At 42.7% G+C, this 20458-nt stretch overlaps 1 protein-coding gene across 1 annotated transcript in view; it reads left to right on the plus strand.

The window, feature by feature from the left end:
* The window catches only part of NSF (N-ethylmaleimide sensitive factor, vesicle fusing ATPase), a 130015-nt gene extending 115973 nt beyond the window's left edge, over positions 1–14042 (plus strand). The window contains exons 11-14 of the mRNA XM_007959918.2: positions 6536–6670; positions 7733–7846; positions 10870–10925; positions 14021–14042. Coding sequence (XP_007958109.1) covers positions 6536–6670; positions 7733–7846; positions 10870–10925; positions 14021–14042 — 327 coding nt within the window. The remainder of the gene's footprint in view (positions 1–6535; positions 6671–7732; positions 7847–10869; positions 10926–14020) is intronic.
* The last annotated feature ends 6416 nt before the right edge of the window (positions 14043–20458 follow it).

Here is a 20458-nt window from a genome sequence, read left to right on the forward strand (position 1 = left end):
TGCTCCCCCCACCCACCTAGGATTTAGAGGCATTAGAGACCTATCCTTTCTCTTCAAGGCCCTTGCGGGTGCCTTCTCCTTGTCAGTGTCTCCATAAAACGACAGGCATCTTCCTAGATAACCCCACCCCAATGCAGTTATCCCCACTCTCTGTGTCCCCTCAGCCATTATTAGTTCGTGTTTGCAGATGTGTTGTTTGGTAGTGGTCCCTGAATATTTGCTCTCCCCAGCTAAATTGTGATCACTTCAAAGGCACAAACCAATCTTAAAATTCCCTAAGTACCTGGACGAAGTAAGTTCTTGATAATGACCTGATTGATGTCTTTCTTATCTTCCACTGACCAAGTTCACACATTCTTAATATCCTGCAGTGTTTCCATCTCATTTACAAAAAGCTCAAATTCTAATAATCAGAAAATAAACTTGAAGGCTCCCAGCACACAGCTGTTTGGGGTTGTATTTTAAAACTCACTTCTTAATCCGTCTCAGGGTCTCCAATTGTTCGCAGTTAATTCTTCTTACCAAGGCTGTATTACACTTGCTCAGCATTGAAGGATGTGGAAAGAATGGCCTTTCTTTGCCACATCACTGACTTGACTTTTGTTTGCAGGTTGGAATCAGCCCTTCTATTTCACTGCAGTATTATATTGATGGCATTTTTATTTTGGGGTGGGGGAAGATTGCTTTTTTCATGAACTTTTGTTACAAATCAGTTTATTGGGGCCAATCAATGGCAAGACCTATGAAAGGGCGTGGATTATCTGGTTAGCCCTTTGTGTAGCAAAAGGCTTAGATACTACTTAGCGCTCTGCTCATTCTTCATCATGTAAAGAAGTGGTTTTTGAAGGATCAACACCTGACTGAGCCCTGCCTTTTTCATGGTAATGTTTTCACCTGAGTTGCTCCTTTTGGTACTAAGTTAAGGAATACTTTTTTAACCTTGGAACAATGTTATCATAATCTGGTGGGCAGAGAGTCGTTTTATTTAGGCCTTTTCTTTAGAGCATCAGGACCGGCAAATCTTAGTAAAGAGTATGCTGGGAGCAATTTTTTCTCCCCCAAACACAGTCGCTCTACTTTTTGCCTTTCCATCAAGGGGCATGCTTAGGCAATGCAGATTTAAGAATAGTAGCCACATGTTAAAGTGGATTTCTCCTCCTGGGTTGAGCTCTACTTTTTTTTTAAAGTTGGCACCCCCATTTCATGCTACTGCCAGCCTTTCCCCCAAATGCCATCCAGTGAGATTTATTACATGAATACCGTCAGAGCTGCTTTTTCATGATAAAGCTTCCTTGTGAGAGTTACCACTAATTAATATACAAAATGACCCGGCACAATTTAATTATTCACTAATGTTTTTTGGTGTTTTCTTAAAGATGATGCTTTACAAGCCAAGGCCTGCACTTACCTGGGTCGGGACCTCTCTGCAGTGTTCGCAGCCTTGTTAAACAAGAAGAAAAGCAAAACACCAATTAGCATCTCCATTATAAGTTGCTCTGTGTTTCCCAGTCTTTCAACACACTGAAGAGCATAATCACTGTTCCCGTAAGAGGAAGTTTCACTAGGAAAAAGGCAGTGATTTCAAAAGTCCGGTTCTGGGAGATGAGTAAGACTCTTCCTCCTCAGGGTCACTCTTCTAGTGCCGCTGTTATCCTCCCTGAGAGGAGAACTAGAGGAGGGAGTTTGACTTAGGGGCTGTGGGACATTGAAAACCTAAGCAAAACATGAAGCAGCAGTTGCCGTTCATTGTCAGGAGACTGCACCAGCCTGTGTGGCCTTCGGGGTCGAGTAGCCTTCAGGGCTGTCTCCTAAATTTGCCACCACAGTTGAGTGTTGAAAAATACTTTTGAGTGTAAAAGTGCCACTTTCTTGTCATAGAAGTTTATATTTTCTTGACAAGTTTTTAAATCACCCCAGCACCCATGGTGGTTTTGTTTGTTTGGTTCTGTTTTGTCTTTTTGCCTTTGGGCGTACTATGTATTTATTTCCACTCCTTGTGGTTTGGGATGTCCCACTACTGTCATCTTTCTGATCAACCTACTCATTCCCTCAGACTCAGTTCATATATTACCACCTCCAAAGAAAGCTTTCTCTGCCACATGTTTCTTCCCTTCGTCATGGCGTCCTGCACCCAGTAGCTCTACTTTTCCACATTGTAGTGTCATGTTCTCTCTTGTATCTGTCTGTCTGTGTATTCTCTGTCTGTATACAGGACCTATTAGATAGTCATCTAGCAGCTTGGTAAATGTTTGTTGCTATCTGATTTTTAGCCAGCTGATTTTTTTTTAATAGTAATAATGATTACTCTTAAATCTATAGACTGTACTTCATGGGTGTACTGCTATTCGTAGTCTTTGTCCAGTCATCTGCTAGACCAATGGCTAATTGTACCAGAGAGTCTCAATTTTGTTTATTTGATATACCTTTAATTATGTTGGTGCATTTACAAAGCCCAGATTGGAATTCTCTGGCATCTGATAATTCTTTAAATCTTTTGCTGCTAGCACATTCATTTAAATGCCCTACTTTTTCTAAAGTTGGTGAATCAGTTTAATGATTATATTAAGGCCTTATCTGTAGAATGAATATGTATCTTAAGTCTAGTTACATCAGTGTAAAATTCATTCCTCTTCCATTTCCCAAGTAAACAAATTTTAATGTGTTTCTCCTCATGAAGGGAAACCAAACCAAACTCACTGCCATCAAGTTGGATCTGACTCATAGTGACCCCTCCTTGGGTTTCCGAGGTGGTATCACTACGGAAGTAGACGGCCAACCTTCCTTCCGAGCAGTGGCTGGTGGGTTTGAACCACCAGCCTTCTGGTTAGTAGTCAAATGCCTTAGGCACTATGAAGCAATATAGAATTTTGAATTATGGATCTGGTTTCCAGTCCTGGCTCCATTTGTTATTTGTTTGAACTTGAATAAGTTATTTCTCTATGAGACTCCTTGGAGTCCTTGGTGGTGCAAACAGTTAACACACTCGCCTGTGACTGAAAGACTGGAGTTCAGGTCTGCCCAGAGGTGCCTCAGAAGAAAAGCCTGTGGCCTACTCCAGAAAAACCAGCCATTGGAAACTGTGGAGAACAGCTGTACTCTGGCCCACATGGTGTCAGCTCAGTGGCATCTGGGTCACTGGCACGAGTCAATATCTTCATTAGTCGAACGGAGATAATACTGGTACCTACCACTCAGTTTAGAAAACCAAAACCAGACCTACTGCCGCCAAGACGATTCTGACTCTCAGGTTTACAGTGAAGATGCAATAACAGATTGATCTGAAGAGGTGCCACGTTGCAAGCAGGACAAATGGGGTCTGTATGTTATAATAAAGCTTGCGAAAGCCGGAACCTGTGGAAGGTGGAAACCTGTCAGAGAAGGAAAACGCAAATGTTTTCCACTAAAATGAGTGATAGAAAAGTGGCAAGACTCAACCTGTCAAAGGCAGAAAACTTGTGAGACTCAGAAAAACAAGGCATTTTCACGGGTTTCCATGTAGATAGTAAGATACCAGATCCCTCCCTCACTTGCTTCACAACGTGCTGGCAAATATGCTTGATAGCCCTCAGGAAGGTGTTAGAGAATTCTCTGGGGAAAATACTGACCTTTGAGGAAACTCCAATAATCAGCCATGTCTCACGTGATCATCTCACAGTGAAGCCCTGAAACACAGAGCTCCCGTCATTAGTTTAATTCTTAAATCTGAAGAGTCACACAAAGATCACCAGACTCTTGAGGAACACCCCCGATAAACAAATAAAAAAAGGAACTCAGAGGAAACAGACAAAGTGAGGAACAGAAGACAATGTATTTTAAAATGTATATATTCACAGAGATCTAAAATAAGATACTGTACCCATGATATATAATATGATACAATAAAAAAGGAACATTTTGAGAACAAGAACTCTCAGAAATTTTCTTTAAAAATCTTAGAAAGAAATTTAATATAAGGATTAGAAATAAAGTTGATGCTAATTCAAAAAGTATTAGGAAGAGAAAGAGATAAAACACAGAAGCAAGAAAGTAAGAAATTTAGAAGATTAATCTGAAAGACCAATACCCAAACCAAAAGTATCCATAGAAAAAATGAATGGAAGGAAATCTCAAAGAAATAGTCCAAGATATTTCTTAGAATTGAGCGATTGGCGTTTCCGGTTTAGAAAGGACCTGATTCGCACCCAGCAAAACGAATGACGAAAGACCCATCATGGTATATAATTTTGAAATTATAGAATATAGAGGGGAAAAATCCTAAAAGCTTCCAAAAATTAAAAAAAAAAAACCACCAGAAAGTCAGAAATCAGAATGTCATTGGACTTCTAACCAGTGGCACTGGATATTAAAAGACAGTGGAGCAATGCCTTCAAAATGCTGAGGGAAAATTGATTTCTAACCTTGTTCTCTTTTGTTGTTGTTGTTGTTTGCCGTCGAGTCGGCCCCGACTCATAGCGACCCCTCCTTGGGTTTCCGAGGCAGTATCACTACGGAAGTTGGATTGCCCAACCTTCCTTCCGAGGAGTGGCTGGTGGGTTTGAACCGCCAGCCTTCTGGTGAGCAGTCAAGTGCCTTAGGCACTATGCTACCAGAGCTCCTAACCTTGTTCTCTATACCTAGCCAAACTGTCAAGTCTAAGATAGAGGATATGGTATGAAAGGTAGAACAAAGGCATTTCCAGACATGCAAAGCCTTTACAATTTAACCTCCATGCACCCTTTCTCAGGAATCTTTTGGAGGATATGCACCATGGAAAAGAGAAAAAAGAGGAAGGAAGGAGAAGACTGAGCTACAAGTTTGCAGTGAGCCTAGAGAGAAGCCATTTCAGGGTGAACACTGAGGACAGACAGCTCCAGGAGGGGAATATCTTCAAGGAAAAAAACACAAAAACTTTAAAATTATCTGCGTTTGACAGGTGCCCTGGTGGCACCATGGTTAAAGTGCTCAGCTGCCAACCCACAGGTCGGCAGTTTGAACCTACCAGCTACCTCGTGGGAGAAAGATGTGGCAGCCTGCTTCTGTAAAGATTTCAGCCTGGGAAGCCTGTGGGGCAGCAGTGATGTTTGAACTTATTAAAAGGAAATTGATGGCTGTTTTCTTTTGGGAGTGAGCTTGTGGTGGGTAAACTAAGCAAAAGGAAAAGGAGAGGGGCAGTTATTAACTGTAGTCAAAAACAAAATGCTGCTCTAGAAAGGCAATGTACACCGCATTGCCTAGCTGTAAATCATACTGATGTATCACAGTGTTCTGGTTCCCTAGTGCCGCTCTGACAAGAAATATACCACAAATGGGATGACTTTAACAAACAGGAGTTTATTCTTACAATTTGGAGGCTTTAAGTCTAATTCAAAGTGCCAGGCTCTAGGGGTTGGGTGAAAGCCCCCCAGCCTTGGGCTTCTCTTCACTCAGGCAGTTGCTGGCTGCTGAGGCTGCCAAGCCCAAGGTTGACAAGTAAAAAGGCACAGTCCCGATGTTACCAAACCACACGGAAGGCCATTAACTCAAGTCTACTGGAAGTCCCAAGGTCAGCAGAGCATGGCAGGCTACTGAATAACAACACAGTTACATGCAGAGTCCAAATGTGCCATAGGCTAGAGACCTTTCCCAAAGCTGTTTCTTATATACGGGAAGCAGACTACGTGCCCAAAGGCAGCTACTCAGCTGCTCCCAGTAGATTGCCCCATGGAGATGATTACCAGTCTCATCATGGGGAATACTACATCCAGCTGCCCAGCCACTCAACCAGGTCCAGCCGGGTTGACACACAAACATAACTACCACACATAGTAAAGTAAATACTAAATATAGATCTAACCAAAAATCGTTATTGGAGGAATAAGAAAAGGACTATATGCAAGATTAATAATAAATTCCCATCTTCCATAACAAGAAGTCAGTAAATACTTAAAGTGTAGAACAAAAGCGAAAAATAGTAGTGTAACCTTGTTATTTAAAGATTGGGAAATAAGTAAGAGAGTTGAAAATGAAGAGAGGGAATCAGGAATGGTAAGATAACCTTGATACAGTTTTTAAACATTTTTGTATATTTTGAAATTAAAAAAGAAATTTAAAAAATATCAGGCTTCACCAGCACTCTGTTTCACGGTTAAGTGCTGTGTCATAAACTATTATTATCACCCTACTCCTTCTAAAAAGCGTAACAGAACCTTGCTAAGTGGGTGATACAAAGACTTCTCATTAATTATGGTTTTTTTTCCAGTTCCCACCATTCATATACCATGTTAGCTGTGAGAAATGAATTAGAAACATACTTCTAATATGTACTAATCCATTGTTTCATTGATGTGAATGAGAAGAAAGAGCTGTTCAAATGTGACCACTTCTGATCATGTTGTTGGTACCATATTTTTAGATTTTTTCATGAGGAAAATTTTGGATTTTTTTTTTTTTCTTTTGCCTAATCATTGGCATTTCCGCAGTTAGACAGATGGAGTTTGCACATTTCATCAGGCTTATTCTAGTTTCCTAAGTAAGCTTGTTCTGGGCATTTATTTAACGCTTTTCTCTCTGTGATCAGGGCCGCAAGCTTCTTATCATTGGCACCACCAGCCGCAAAGATGTTCTTCAGGAGATGGAAATGCTTAACGCCTTCAGCACCACCATCCATGTGCCCAATATTGCCACAGGAGAGCAGCTGTTGGAGGCTTTGGAGGTGAAAACGAGTTAATGAATTTGTACACTGTTTCTACAGAAGGAGTTGATGAGGCTGGAAATAAGGCTAAGGGTTGCCTTTGCACCTGATGTTTGGGTTCTAGGTTAACCTAGAACATTGGAGGATGTTACCTCCAATCATCTTCAGAAATGAGAGGGAGAAGAAGTGAATATATACGACAGTGAATTAGTCTCCCATCCCTGGGTGTAGGCAGCATAAAAATTGCCAGGAATGAATTACTCTGATGCCCAGCATGAGTAATGCATGTAGATGACATAGATGAGAAACTTGGATTGGGGGAGAGATGCGAGTTAATCATCAGGAGAGATATCAGCCATTTGTAAGTGGCTTTCAGCACATATCCTTGCATGAAAACCTTAGGAACTTCAGAAAATCTACAGAAATAAAAGGAATTCCTTTACTAACAGTTTTATAATATAGAAATTTTTCTTAAATTTGATGAAGATGTCAACATTTAAATTTTTCTAAGGCTATCTCCTACACGAAGCTTTTGATTACCACAGCATACACGAACAACTTGGTTGTACCATTGGAAATATTACAAAGTGAGTTGTTCAGCAGAAGTAGGTCCAGTAAGGATTCTTAAAATCCTCAAGGCACACAGGGCTGGTGTCTGCTTCCAACAAAATAGAAGCTTTCCATAGATCACGCCTCCAGGTGATCCCTTGGAGGAGCTTTTGTGCAGGGGTTGGGGAGAGAATTAACTTTAGTCTGCTCTGACACATACAGATTGTTCCTAGAAAGGAATGTTAAAAATGTTAACTGAAATTTATTATGGATTGGAGCTATTTTTCTTCCCAGCAAATACACCTGTAAATTATAATGGAGTTCCATAGGAAAGCAGGGTTTAGGACACCAGTTTTCCATTCATGGTTGTACCTATTGGGTGTAGGAAGGTCAGGTTGGATTTTAAAATAGGAAAGAACCCTATAAGCTTAAACCAGTCAGGTAGTTCTCATCTCTGTTCTTTTAAAGTGTGAGAAGTAACTGATACTGATGTTCTTATTATAAAAGTGCTTTCATTATTTATCGTTTTTGTAGCTTTTGGGCAACTTCAAGGACAAGGAACGCACCACAATTGCACAGCAAGTCAAAGGGAAGAAGGTCTGGATAGGAATCAAGAAGTTACTGATGTTGATTGAGATGTCGCTACAGGTAGGGTCCTTCCTTCTCCATGTGATTCAGACCAGAAAGGAATTTCACGACACACCAAGTACATTGATACTTTTCTTTCCTACTCCTTAAAATTCAAAAATAGAACAGATTGGAAAGTTACTCTTAGTCTTTAATTTAGGAGTCACTAGTTCTTACATTTAGGAAAGATTTCAAATTTCAGCTGTTCTGCTGCCCCCTCATTTTACAGATGAGTGTGTGTGTCCCACAGGTTGTCGGTGGATCGTCCAAGGCACATAGCCAACTGGCGACGGAACAGGGACATTATTGTATATCAGAGAGCAATAAGCTACTACTTACATGTAGACCAGGAGGGGCCCGGGACGACTGATTGAGTCATACAGACTAGGTGTAGGCTCTGTCTATTTTCCCCCAACTGGGCTTGAAATACCATGCAAACTAGTGCAGAGTTGAAGCGTTCAGGGCCCCACAGACAACTGAGCCCCAGGCTGCTGCCTAAGCAGACACATGAAAGTTCTCTGTGACTACTGGCCACATACCTTTCCTCTTCTTGGAACTCCACCCATCGTGTGCCCATCCTGTGTCTTGTCCTTACCTGACATCCTAGTTAGATAACGAATGTATATCTACCAAGCTCTCTGAGGTCAGGGATCTTGGCTTTCATGCGCTGTTGAATCCACAGCCCCTGGAACAGAGTCAGACACATCGTAGGGTGCTCAGTAAACTTCTGCTGATTGAATGAGTGTGCCCATCCCAGGTCTGAGGGGAAAACTGTCTGCATTCGAAGGACAGCTGGTCTCTGTCTGCTGCTCTGTCCGTGTGTGTGGTCAGGGGCAGAGGTGGAGTTGAAGCTTCACAGTCACATCTGAAATTGGGAACATGAAGTGAATGTTTTTTAGTCTTTTCTGGTAAATGTATTTTAATATATAATTTTAGGGGCTTTCGGAGACCTAAAGTTCAGTTAGGTTCACATTCGTGGTTGTACCTATTGGGTGTAGGAAGGTCAGTTGGATTTTAAAATATGAGAGAACCCTATAAGCTTAAACCAGTCAGGTAGTTCTCATCTCTGTTCCTTTAAGGGTAAGTGCGAGAATTAACTAATATTGTTGATGCTCTTACTATAAAAGTGCTTTCATTATTATTTATTGTTTTTGTAGCTTTTGGACTGTTTTCAAACCAATTCATTTATTTAACAGTATGAGCAGTAAATTAAAGTTACAGACTAATTGCTTTGCTTAGGATTATTCCCAGGAAAGGTGCACATACAGGTGGATTGGCTTTTTCCTTGAAAGAAGATAAATCTGTCAGACAGTCAGCTCTACATTTTTTTAGTTTCAGCAATATATGTATATTTTTTTTCCCCCAATAATTGCATAGAGGAAACTATGTGGGGGTTTTTCTCCCCATGCCCCATCCCTTCCTCTTCTTTGATGCCTGCAGGTCAGTGATGAAGTTAATGCCTCTTATGTATGTGGGGTAGACAGTGAGAGTGTGGTACTTGGGCCTAATCTTCAGCGACTGACACTTCATAGGCCTCTGAGTTTGAACCCCTTCATGTCAAATGGATTTTGTGCAGCTGAGTGAATTCTCTTTAGATCTGCCTCGGAGAGGCTGGGCCTGAGTGAAGAGGCATGTAGTGTAGCAGAATAGAAGTCATGTTACCTCTCTGTTCACTACCCACAATTCTGTTAAAACTTGCACAGCGCCGCGGATCTGCTCTGACTGGATGTCACCTGAGGGAATAAAGTCATTTATCTAGATTACTTTTTTCCTCCCTTTCTCTTGACTTAATTCCATAGCTACAGGCAAGTCAGTAAGTCGTTGCTCACACATATTAAATATATTTAATGGGCAAAGACCTGCAAGTACTGACTACAACTGAGCTGCAGCCAGTTGCATTTTTTTCAAGAACTTGACAATTGATTCATATGTAATTCTATTCCCAAAGTGGAAAAATGTTTCTTTTGTTAGCTATTCACACTTTCTCTTCGTCCTTTGTAGTCTGACCTCTTAACTTGGATACATTTGAAACTTCTGTTCACTGTTTTTCTGAGATAGAAGAGAAGAATCATCTTTAAAAACAAATGAGGCTGGAGGGGGGGTGCGGCTGCACGTCCCCCACAGCTGCTCGGGCATCTGGAGGCTCTTCCTGGAGGCCAGGGAGTTCCCTCTCGGGAAGCAGACTCCTGCCCTGGAACAGTTTTGAGAAGTTAGGTGTGTTTCTTATAAAAATCCATCTCAAAGAATTAAAGATGTTTTTAATGATCATTTTCCAGATAACTTCGTATTCCTGGTGGAGCACTGAGAATAAAATGGACTTGAACGAATTAGTGTAACTATGAATATAAAATGAAAACCCGTAGACAGTAACAACAACCGGAACCTAGCCCCTGAGTAAGCATGCCCCCCCCCCCCCGAGTCTGTTCTTAGACTCATGGCACTGCTCTCAGGGACTGGAGGGGACCTGGGTTACCCAGGTATCAGGTCAGGGTTGTCAGTCCTAGTCTTTGGGTTTTGGTTTTGGTTTTGGTTTTTTAAGTTTCGGCACAGTTTTTTCATTAATTGTGAAAAAGAAACCATGTAAGGGAGACCGAAGCTAAAAGAGCAAAACAGTTAATAAGCCGTCTTTCTAGTCATGGGCCAACGTCAGTTTGGTTCTCCAAGTGTCGTCTCACTTCTACGCCTCAGGTGATTCCCGTGCATTGGGTGTGGTTGGAGCCCCCACGGCCATCACTGTGCTGTGTCTCCTCAGCCCAGCGCCAGCTAGGGTCGCTGAGGTTCCTGGCAGTGACCAGCTGGGTCATGAGCGCTCAGTGCACAGTGATTCTGAACTAGCAGGTTCCATGTACTTGTCTTGAGTGACATGCTCTGCTTTGGTGTGCGTCAGGATACTGGTCAAGGAGCCGGGAGCACGTTTCTCTGAGTCAACAGAGCACCAGGGAAAGTCTGAAGTATGAGAGTGAGCATTTCAGCGGCATGAAGTAAGAGCCTGGTTACGAGGAGGTACAATAACCTGTCCTGTTCACTTCTTCTGATATATTTAGATGGATCCTGAATACCGTGTGAGAAAGTTCTTGGCCCTCTTAAGAGAAGAAGGAGCGTAAGTAGATACAACACACCCATCAGCCAAATCGACTGCTCTGTTAAATCCCAATGCTTACGTTTTCTAAGTGTTGTTGTCTTAATTACCTAGTGCCGTTAGGACAGAAACACCACGGGATGGCGTAAACACCACAGTGGATGGCGTCAACAACAGAAATTATTTTCTCATAGTTTAGGAGGCTGGAGTCCCAATTCAGAGAGCCGGCTCCAGGGGAAGGCTTTCTCTCTGTGCAGGCTCTGGAGGAAGGTCCTTGTTTCTTCTCAGCTTGTTCCTGGTTCCTTGGAGATCTCCATGTGTCTTGGCATCTACTTCACATTATCGCTCCTCTGCTTACTTGCTTGTTTAATCTCTGTTATATCTCAAAAGAGATTGACTCAGTCACACCCTACACTAATCCTGCCTCATCAACATAACAAAGACAACCCATTCCCAAATGGGATTATAGCCATAGGCATAGAGGTTAGGATTTACAGCACATATTTTTTGGAGACACAATTCAATCCATAACATTTCACCTTTTAAAAAACCAAACCAAACTCACTGCCATAGAGTTTCCCACTCAGAGTGACCCCTCCTTGGGTTTCTGAGGCAGTATCTGTACAGAAGTAGATTGCTCAGTCTTCCTTCCAAGGAGTGGCTGGTGGGTTTGAACCACCAGCCTTCTGGTTAGCAGTCAGATGCCATAGGCACTATGCCACCTTCCCACGTGCAGAACACATTCATCCCATCACATCATCCCCAAAGCCTTAAATCAACTCCAAGTCCAAAAGCTCATTTTCTGAATTATCTAAATCAAATATGAGACTTTAGACATATTCCACCCTGGGGCAAAATTCCTTTTCATCTGTGAACCCATGAAATCTACACAAGTTATCTATTTCCAAAATACAGTGGCAGAACAGACTCAAGATAGGCCTTTCCATTACAAATGGGAGAAACTGGAGGAAGTGAAGGGAGAATGGGCACCAAACAAGTCCAAGACCCAGCAGCATAAACCACATTGGCTCTCGGGGCTGGGAAATAATTTTCTGAGACCGTCTAAGTAATGGCCTTGCCCTTCAGACTCTGGTTCTTAGCCAGGCCCTCTGGATTCTTGGTGGAGGCCCCTCAGCCCTCAGCTTCAGCTCTGCCTTCCATCCCCACTGGGATGACAACTCTGCTGCTTCAACTTTAGGTGGCCCTATTCTCCTAGTCCGTTTGAGTGGTGACCCCACCCCCTCGGCCCCAGCAGGCCCCATTCCTCTCCCCCTTGAGTTTGGCGGCCCCTCCCCCCTTAGCTTTGGGCAGCGGCTCTGTTGCCCCGGCACACATTAGCAGCAGCCCCACTCTCCAGAACCCAGTGGGCAAAAACCTGACTCTGAAACTGAGGAGGCCACACCCTTTGAGATCCATGAGACTATAACCCCACCCTTTGAAACCAAGAAGGCCCTGCTGCTTATGCTCCTTCCAACAGTTCTGCTGATCTCCAAGCTGCTCCATGTATGGTCCTTTTCTTTTCTTAAAGGACAGAAGATATATTTCTTTGGCCTGTGTCCTGCCTATAGATTTCTAAGAGGTAGACAGCATTCTTTCCTTTTGCTCTTTCTCTGTCCCCTTAGTCTAAGCTGATGTGTTTTCTGCTGTGGTAGTTGGTTAGATCCACGAGTCACAGGTTTAATCTCTTTAACAATAGATTGTGCAGTTGTGTCCTTGGTGAATATTCTAGGGCCTGTCCTTAGTTTATACAACCGAATTTCCCAAATCTTTTAAGTTCTGTTTTCATTTTGCATAGTTAACTTTTAAGTCCATCTCTTTCCTCTCACATTTTACTGTAAGAGACAAGGAAGAACCACGCGGCCCCTTAAAGATCTTGCTTAGAAATCTCTTCAGCCGCATATCCAACTTCATCACTTACAAGTTCTACCTTACACCAAACATTGGACCAAAATTCAAACAACAGTTCTTTGCCATTACATAAAAAGCATCACCCTTCCTCCACTGTCCAGTTACATGTTCATCATTTTCTTTTAAAGCCTCACCAGAAGTACATTTAATGACCACATTGCTAACAACTTTCTGTTGCTGGTACCCTATGTATTCGCTAAAACAAAAGAGACTTCCTCCATAATTTTCCTAACTTCCTTCTGAGCCCACACCAGAACTGCCTTCAATGTCCATAATTCTACCAGCAGTCTTTTCATGACAATCTAGGCGTTCACTGTTAGGCACCTTAAAACTCTTCCAGCCTCTACCTATTTCCCAATTGCAAAACTGCTCCCACGTTTGAGGTATCTGTTCACCCCACTCTTCTGGCACCAAACTGTCATCGTTCTCTGGTGCTGCTATAACACATATACCTCAAGTGGGTGGCTTTAACAAACAGAAGTTTCTTTTCTCACAATTTAGGAGGTTAGAAGTTGGACTTCAGAGTGCCGGCTCTGGGGCAAGGCTTTCTCTCTGTCGGCTCTTGGGGAAGGGCCTTGTCTCTTTGGCTTCTGCTTCCTGGTTCCTTGGAGATCTCCATGTGTCTTGGCATCTTCTTACCTGTCTCTCCTCTGCTCACTTGCTTGTTTATCTCAAAAGACATTGATTCAAGATGCACCTTACACTAATCCTGCCTCATTAACATAAAAAAGGCAGCCCCTTCACAAATGGGATTATAACCATAAGCACAGAGGTTAAGACTCACTACATTTTTGGGGGGAGAGGGGAACACAATTCAACCCGTAACAGTTGTCATACACATGCATATATATTTGAATAAGTAGCCCTTCTTAGAAAACTTTGTTTCCAATATTAGGAGTCTTCACTGTGTTGTAGCTGAGAGACCAAGCAAAGGAGTTGGCTGTGTTGTTGTTGGTTTGCTCTCCCTGTCCTGCTCTCCAAAACTTCCTTGTCATAATGCAGGAAAAACTCAATGGTACATATTCATTGAGCCAGCTTTTAAATGCATGGAGCTGTGACCATTTTCTTTTGTGAAATGCTCATTGGATAGCAAATATATAATGAAAAATATAGAAAAACAATTAAGAAGCTTGTAGTGATTTCTGATTAATGGCTTTTTGCAGACCCTCATCTGTTTTGTGTGTGTGTGTTGGGTGTTCCTTTTGCAGTAGCCCGCTTGACTTTGACTGAAAGTGGAGCATTTGCAACACAGTGACCAAGGGAAGTGACCAAGGTGAAGATGGGATCTTCAGTCATCTTACTCAAGATACTGGACTCAGTGGAATGTGTTCTACCTTCAACACGCTCTCACTCGCTCTCTGCATGTTTAGTGCAATAAAACTCCCTTCCTGATGCTTAGTGAGGTGTTCCAGTGTTTTGTGGAAGGTACAGATTTGCTTTAGATGCCATGCTTTCCTCTCTCTGCGAGCCGATTCCTTCTTACTCAGGTTTTAAGTGTGAGAGGCAAACTGTACTTGTGAACACTACACATTCTAACCTCCCCACCGCCACCACCACCACCACAACCAACCACCACCACCACCACCACCACCTGAAAACTCTCAATAAATGTAATGAGTGTTGCAAGACAACACATGGCCTATCAGAATGAAGACTTTTTACATGCAAACCAGGAACACTGAATAGAGCTGTGAGTTAAAGGGATTATCTGACAGCTTTCCGGTGCAAACACTAAAGGGTTATCAGGTTATTTGGTTAAAGGTTCTTCCAGAAAACTGGTATTATCTTTGCTTAAAGAAACAGGGCTTGGGATTTCTAAGATAACTGTTCTTAATCATTTTCAGAGATGTTTCCAAGGTGCAATCAATCAGGAGACCCTTCATCATAAAAAGTCAGATTAGTACCATTGGCTATGGCATCCCCTTAATGTAACAGTACACTCTGTGGTAAGAGTGCGCTAATCACACCACTGGGGAGATGTTGTTAAAAACTTGGGAAAGATATTTATGGAAAAAATATGCATGCCTAAACAGAAAAGAGTTATTAAAATAACTTACAAACCTCTCGGCATTAATTAGCATCCAACTCAAAATGGGTCAATTCCTTAGTTTGGTATTAAGGACTTAGTATCACCACTTTTTTTCCTTAGTTAATGACTTAGTCAGAACTTACCCTCTTTTTTATCTTTACCATCAATATCTGAATGAAACACCGTTCTCCAGAAAAACGAGCCCATTTCCAGCCTTCTCCCCTCAGCCCTTTGATGTCCATTCCACTGCATTTGACACATTTCCTTTACCTTCTGCGTGCTTCTGCCAAAGGGAAGGAGAGCTTACTGGGTCCTTTTGAGGGTGATTTGTCTTGTCACTGAGTCAGGAGGAATTATTAGGTCTCGTATTTGGTCGTGAGGTCTACAGAGCATGCTGCGTTCTCGCCATTGCTGCTTAACATGGGAGGACAGTCATGTGCCACCCAAAGGTGCTTAATGTCGGTAAGGCTTGTTGCCACAGTGGCACCTGGATGTAGCTCTGTCCTTTGTCCCCGTGGCAGAAGGCAAATCATCTCCGAATCTTGCTGTCTGTATGCTTTTGGGAGAGACTTGTATGTCGTATCTACTTTGTCATGGGTTTCACCCCTTGCTTATTTTGTGGCGTGGTAAAGAGTGCACTGTGTTATGAAATCCTGTGGTTCCTGGCGGCCAGTATCCTGGGTCCCCTGATCTCTTAAGATCACACCTCCTTCCTCTTCCCACAAAAGCAGCACACATTGTATTAACTTATGTCTCTTGTTAAATGAGGGTGATGTTTTTGTGTTTTGTCCAAAACTACATTGCAAAATATAAATACTATATTGTTTAATGCAAATGAAGGAATGCAATAAACAGTGCATTTACTTGGAAACGTTCTGAAGACCATTATTGTGTAATAATCAATGGTTACAGCTGGTTTGAATGTGTGAGGAAGAGGGGCTCAGAAGAGAAGCCTTATTTTGCTATAACTGGCATAAGAAGATGAATTCTATTTACTTAAGATACCTGATTTTAATTATGTAGAAAGTGTAGTTATTTAAGAAGAAAAGCATATCAGTGGCATATAAGAAAGCTAATGCTTATACTTTTGACTTATTTTTATCTTTTAAAAAACTGAGGTACCAAAGCCATAAACAAGGTCAGTCATTAACCAGAAAGGGACGCTGTTTCTCAATTAGAGTCACTCTTTTCTGTGAAGTATGCAAACCAAAGAGCACCAGTGCGCTCAGGGAGATTTCTTCACACAGTTAGTTTGGGTATCAAACATTGTGCCTTTTTCTGAACTGTCTTTGGGCTAAATCCTGATCCTTTGAGTTGGCTCAGGCCTTCTCTGATAGCAGGGTCAGGCTGCAGGAGCTGTCCTGGTCCCCCGGGAGGAGGGCCGTGTCTCCTGTGTGGGACGTTCTGGAGGTGGCCCGGTACCCTTCAGAGCTGATGCCGGGCAGCAGAGCATCCCCGGTCACAGCATTGCCTGGGACAAAGCCAGTGAACTGCCTTCCTCTCTGTTGCCACAGACTTCTTTGTCTGTGGATGAACTGTTAACATTCATGTCATCTAAAACCTCCAAAACAAAAAACACCTCATTGTCATTGAGTCAGTTCCTACTCATAGCAACCCCCATTGGGTTTCCAAGGCTGTAAAACTTTACAGAAGCAGACAGCTTCATCTTTCTTCCATGGAACAGCTGGTGGATTTGAACCACCAACCTTCTGGTCGGCAGCCAAATGCCTTAACCACTGCACCACAAGGGTTATTTTATTTTTACTAAATTTGTACATCTTCACTGAACTACTGGTTATTTTTAATGTAACAGAAAAGTTGTGCACCTGTGGTTAAAATCTAGCTGTCAGGCTGTCTTCTCACGTCTAGAAACTGCAGTGAACAGCCTCCCCTTTAGGTTCTAGCCACAAGTCACAAAATCATGGTGTAGATTCAAGTGCAAATAATGATCATCAGCTCGTGGTAACAGACTCCTGGAAGCACGGAGTCAGCGTTAACAATCTCCCGACCCCAGCACAGACAGCGCAAATCCTCCAAATCCTCGCCTGGCGACTGGGTCCGTAAGTGTCTTCAAAGAGGTGACGGGGAAGGTGTGTGAGAGAGTTCAGAAAGCACCTGAGGGTCAGGAGTTCTTGCACAACGATCTAAAGTTTCTCATTGGCTGACCAGCAACACTGAGCTTGGATCCTGAGGTGAGCCCGTTGAGGGTGTGTGCTGTACATACGCCGCGACATTAAAAGGCAGGAGATGCCACCTGTGACCAGCAAGAACCCCAAGAAGGTGAAGATTGAATCTGCAAGGAAGATTCAGGTTTGAAAATTCCCCAGTACACAGTCTCCTAACTTTCTCACAATTTTGGGAGTAATGAGATTAATGGCAAGCTCATGTTTTGCTTCCTGGAATGTTCTCTGTTAAGGTGGGAAAAACAGGAGAGTGTAGTAGGCATAGTTTCGCCCGTTAACTTCATTTGTGTGTGTAGGTCAGCCACGCACCTTCCTTGGTACATGCCCACAGATGTTAGGCCAGCACGGGACACAGCCTCGGATACACCTGGAATAACTGCACCGTCATCTCTTCATGTGCTCTTCTTTGTCTTTTCCTTACTCCTTTTCCCTTTCTTTGTAGCTCATCCTTGAACTCCCTCACATACTTTCCTTCTCTCTTCCTTCTTCCTAAAATGATAAACAAACAAACAAAAAAAAAAACCCAGACTCACTGCCATCGAGTGGATTCCAACTCAGACCCCCATCGGATTTCCAAGGCGGTAAATTTTTACAGAAGTAGGGATTGCCCCGTCTTCCTTCCTCTGAATGGCTGGTGGGTTTGAACTGTCAACTTTCTGGTTAGCAGTCAAATGCCTTAGGCACTGTGCCACCAGAGCTCCTTCATAAAAAGATACTGCTTTGAAATTGTCATTATATATACATATATATTTTTGAGGGGCTCTTTTAACTTTCTCTTGTTTTCAGATCTGTATGAGTATTCATGCTTATGGAGAAACTAAATGTCCAGGCACCCTATAAATGGGATTCTCTTTAATCAGAGAATATGATGAATCACAGGAAGGATTATATAGGGCCTCGGTGACTATGAATAAGGACCATTGAAATATTTAGCAATCTGATAGGTTAATAAAGAAAAAAGGGACCCAGAATGCTGGGGTAGATGAGTCTTAGCTTTATGTAAAAGTGAAATAACAGGGGAACACCGATGACCAGCATTGTGAAATGTACAAGAGGTGTGCAGACTTTCCGTGTCCAATTCCTTGCACAACTGAATATAAAAGTTTTTGTGGCTTAAGCTTCAGGATCAAAACAGACACATCATTAGCAACATGAGGTTCATGAACTTCTAGTGGCCTTTTCTAATCTAAGGTTAGAAGTCCACAAGGCAGAGCCTGGATCTGTCCCTGACAGAGGTAGGTCAGGAGAAAGAAAAAAAAAAAAAAAATTTTTAGCTGTTCTCTTAAACAATGTACCAAGCAAAGTGCAGGTGGCCAGTTTATGGGTAGGTCTGAAGCCTGAAGACTAAAGGCTTGTCTCTTGTCATAAAAGTGAGTTACAGCATCTCGTTGTTGGGAAGGAGAAACTGAGCTTTGGGGAAACCCTCCTGAAGCTGCATTCCAAGCAGAGGATGCCCTTAACCTGGAGCACGCCCCTGGATAGCTCTCACAGCCTGGACCAACCCAGACGTCAAATGACATCTGTTCTAAAGAATGCAGAGCCCATGGCATACCGTGTCTTCTTCCTTGACCCACCTACCCCTTCCACAGCTTAGCTCGTGTGGTTAGCTAGCAGGGGAGAAACCATTTCCAGCCAGGTTTCACTTTCAAAAGAGCAAATCCTATGTCCCCAGTAAAGGGAGTTGAAAGTGTCGCAGTGAGGACGAGGTTAACCCAGCGCCACCCCGAGGCTCTGCTGGCCGCACCTTTTAGGAGTGTCTGACATGAGTTCACGCATCGGAAGTGCTGGAGTCTGAAATGAATCGCTGCCCAACTTGGTTATGTCTAGAACTAGAAATTCTTTCTTAGAAGTATACTTAGAACAAAGTAGACCTGCAAGAATGCCCTTTAGAAGATCTGACCTACTGTCCAGACATCTCAGATGCTCTTGCTTCATGAGAGAAGACATGAGCTTACTTTGGTCCAGTACTGAGAGTTGAGGGCACCACATTCAGAATCAGACATTCTTGGCCTCCTGCACATGAATCTGGGAGCTCCACACACTGTACAATGTACCCATTTCACGTTTGTTTACCTTCTCTTTAATGACTTAACAGAAAAAAACTGCATGATGAAATATATTTTCTCCAAATATATATATATTTATATAATATATAATCTTAGTTAACTCAAAGGTATATACATTGTATAATAAATAATATTTATAAAAAGAGACTTTTTGAATATAAAATCAAAAAGATCAACAACTTCTACAACTTTTTACAAAACTTTGGATACAGCAGGTTGGTAGGAAATTTCCGTTGGATACTAATACCTGACTACGGCGAGAATAATTACAATGCACTCAATGTACTGTTATTAAATAATTACTTGTCAGCTACTTGAATACTCCCCAGAAACATGACTTTATCACTTTTAATACAGAATACATAGATATGAAGAGACTGTTGTGAAAATTTGTGTCCATTCTGCTGAAATATTCTCACATAAAGCAAGCATTATCCCACTGATGTGATTGAAAACTTTGCAGTCTAAGGTGAGATGGGGAGGGGCATTTCAGACTCTCCATAGAAGGGGCGGGACGTGCATCGTTCGCAAGGCTTGTTGCCTGCAGATTCAAGGTACAGGCATGGCTTGGAGGTGACCATCTTGGCAAGCCTCCCTGAGCAAGCAAGACCACCGTCCAGTATCTGAGGCCAGTGCTAGGTAGACCAGAGAGAGGGAGAACAAAAGAAAGGACTGTGTTCTACTCACTACCCCACTGTGTCTCTTCTTTCTGATTCTCCTCCAGACGGTTCGATTTAGTCATCTCATCAGATCCATTTGCCTCATTTTGCTAGCTTCCTCTAGGACAGTCTAGGCTTGTAGACCATGTGGGTCAAGGGGAGCTCAGCTGGGAGATGCTTTCTCCAAGGGAGAGTGACCACTTGCCTGCCTTTGAACACCCAGTCCTAAGCCTGGGTAACTATATGGATTGCAGCTATCTCAGAATGCAGGTGGGTCTCAGAATGCAGGTAGGGGGAGAAGACTGTTAGAACTCTGCATTTCTGTTTATCTCATGGGCCAAAGAGAGAAAGAACGTGGGAAGACGTGAAGGACTCGTTTTTATCCTCCCATCCACTAGTCCCCAAATTGGAATTTCAGGAACAGATCACTACTCTCTTGCTGACCTCTGAACTGTCTGATCTTACAGCAGCTGTACTAAAGTGACGTAGGGCCTAACTGCACTACCTGGAGCTGTTCTGCTGAAGAACCTGCGGGCGAGCAGGGCCGGGAGGGACCAAAGGGCCCCTTTCCAAAGAGATTGCTGGTGGCTTTCAGGGGCCATTTGAGCTGCAAGAGGCTTGGCCTCAGACAGAACCTAGTCACACACACACACAAAAAAACCACTTTTGCATTAATGGTGGGAACTGCAGAATGGTCAAAAAAGACTTT

The sequence above is a fragment of the Orycteropus afer genome, unplaced genomic scaffold, assembly GCF_000298275.1.
Source record: "Orycteropus afer afer isolate SDZICR_OR568_19922 unplaced genomic scaffold, OryAfe1.0 scaffold00018, whole genome shotgun sequence".
Lineage (NCBI taxonomy): Eukaryota > Metazoa > Chordata > Mammalia > Tubulidentata > Orycteropodidae > Orycteropus > Orycteropus afer.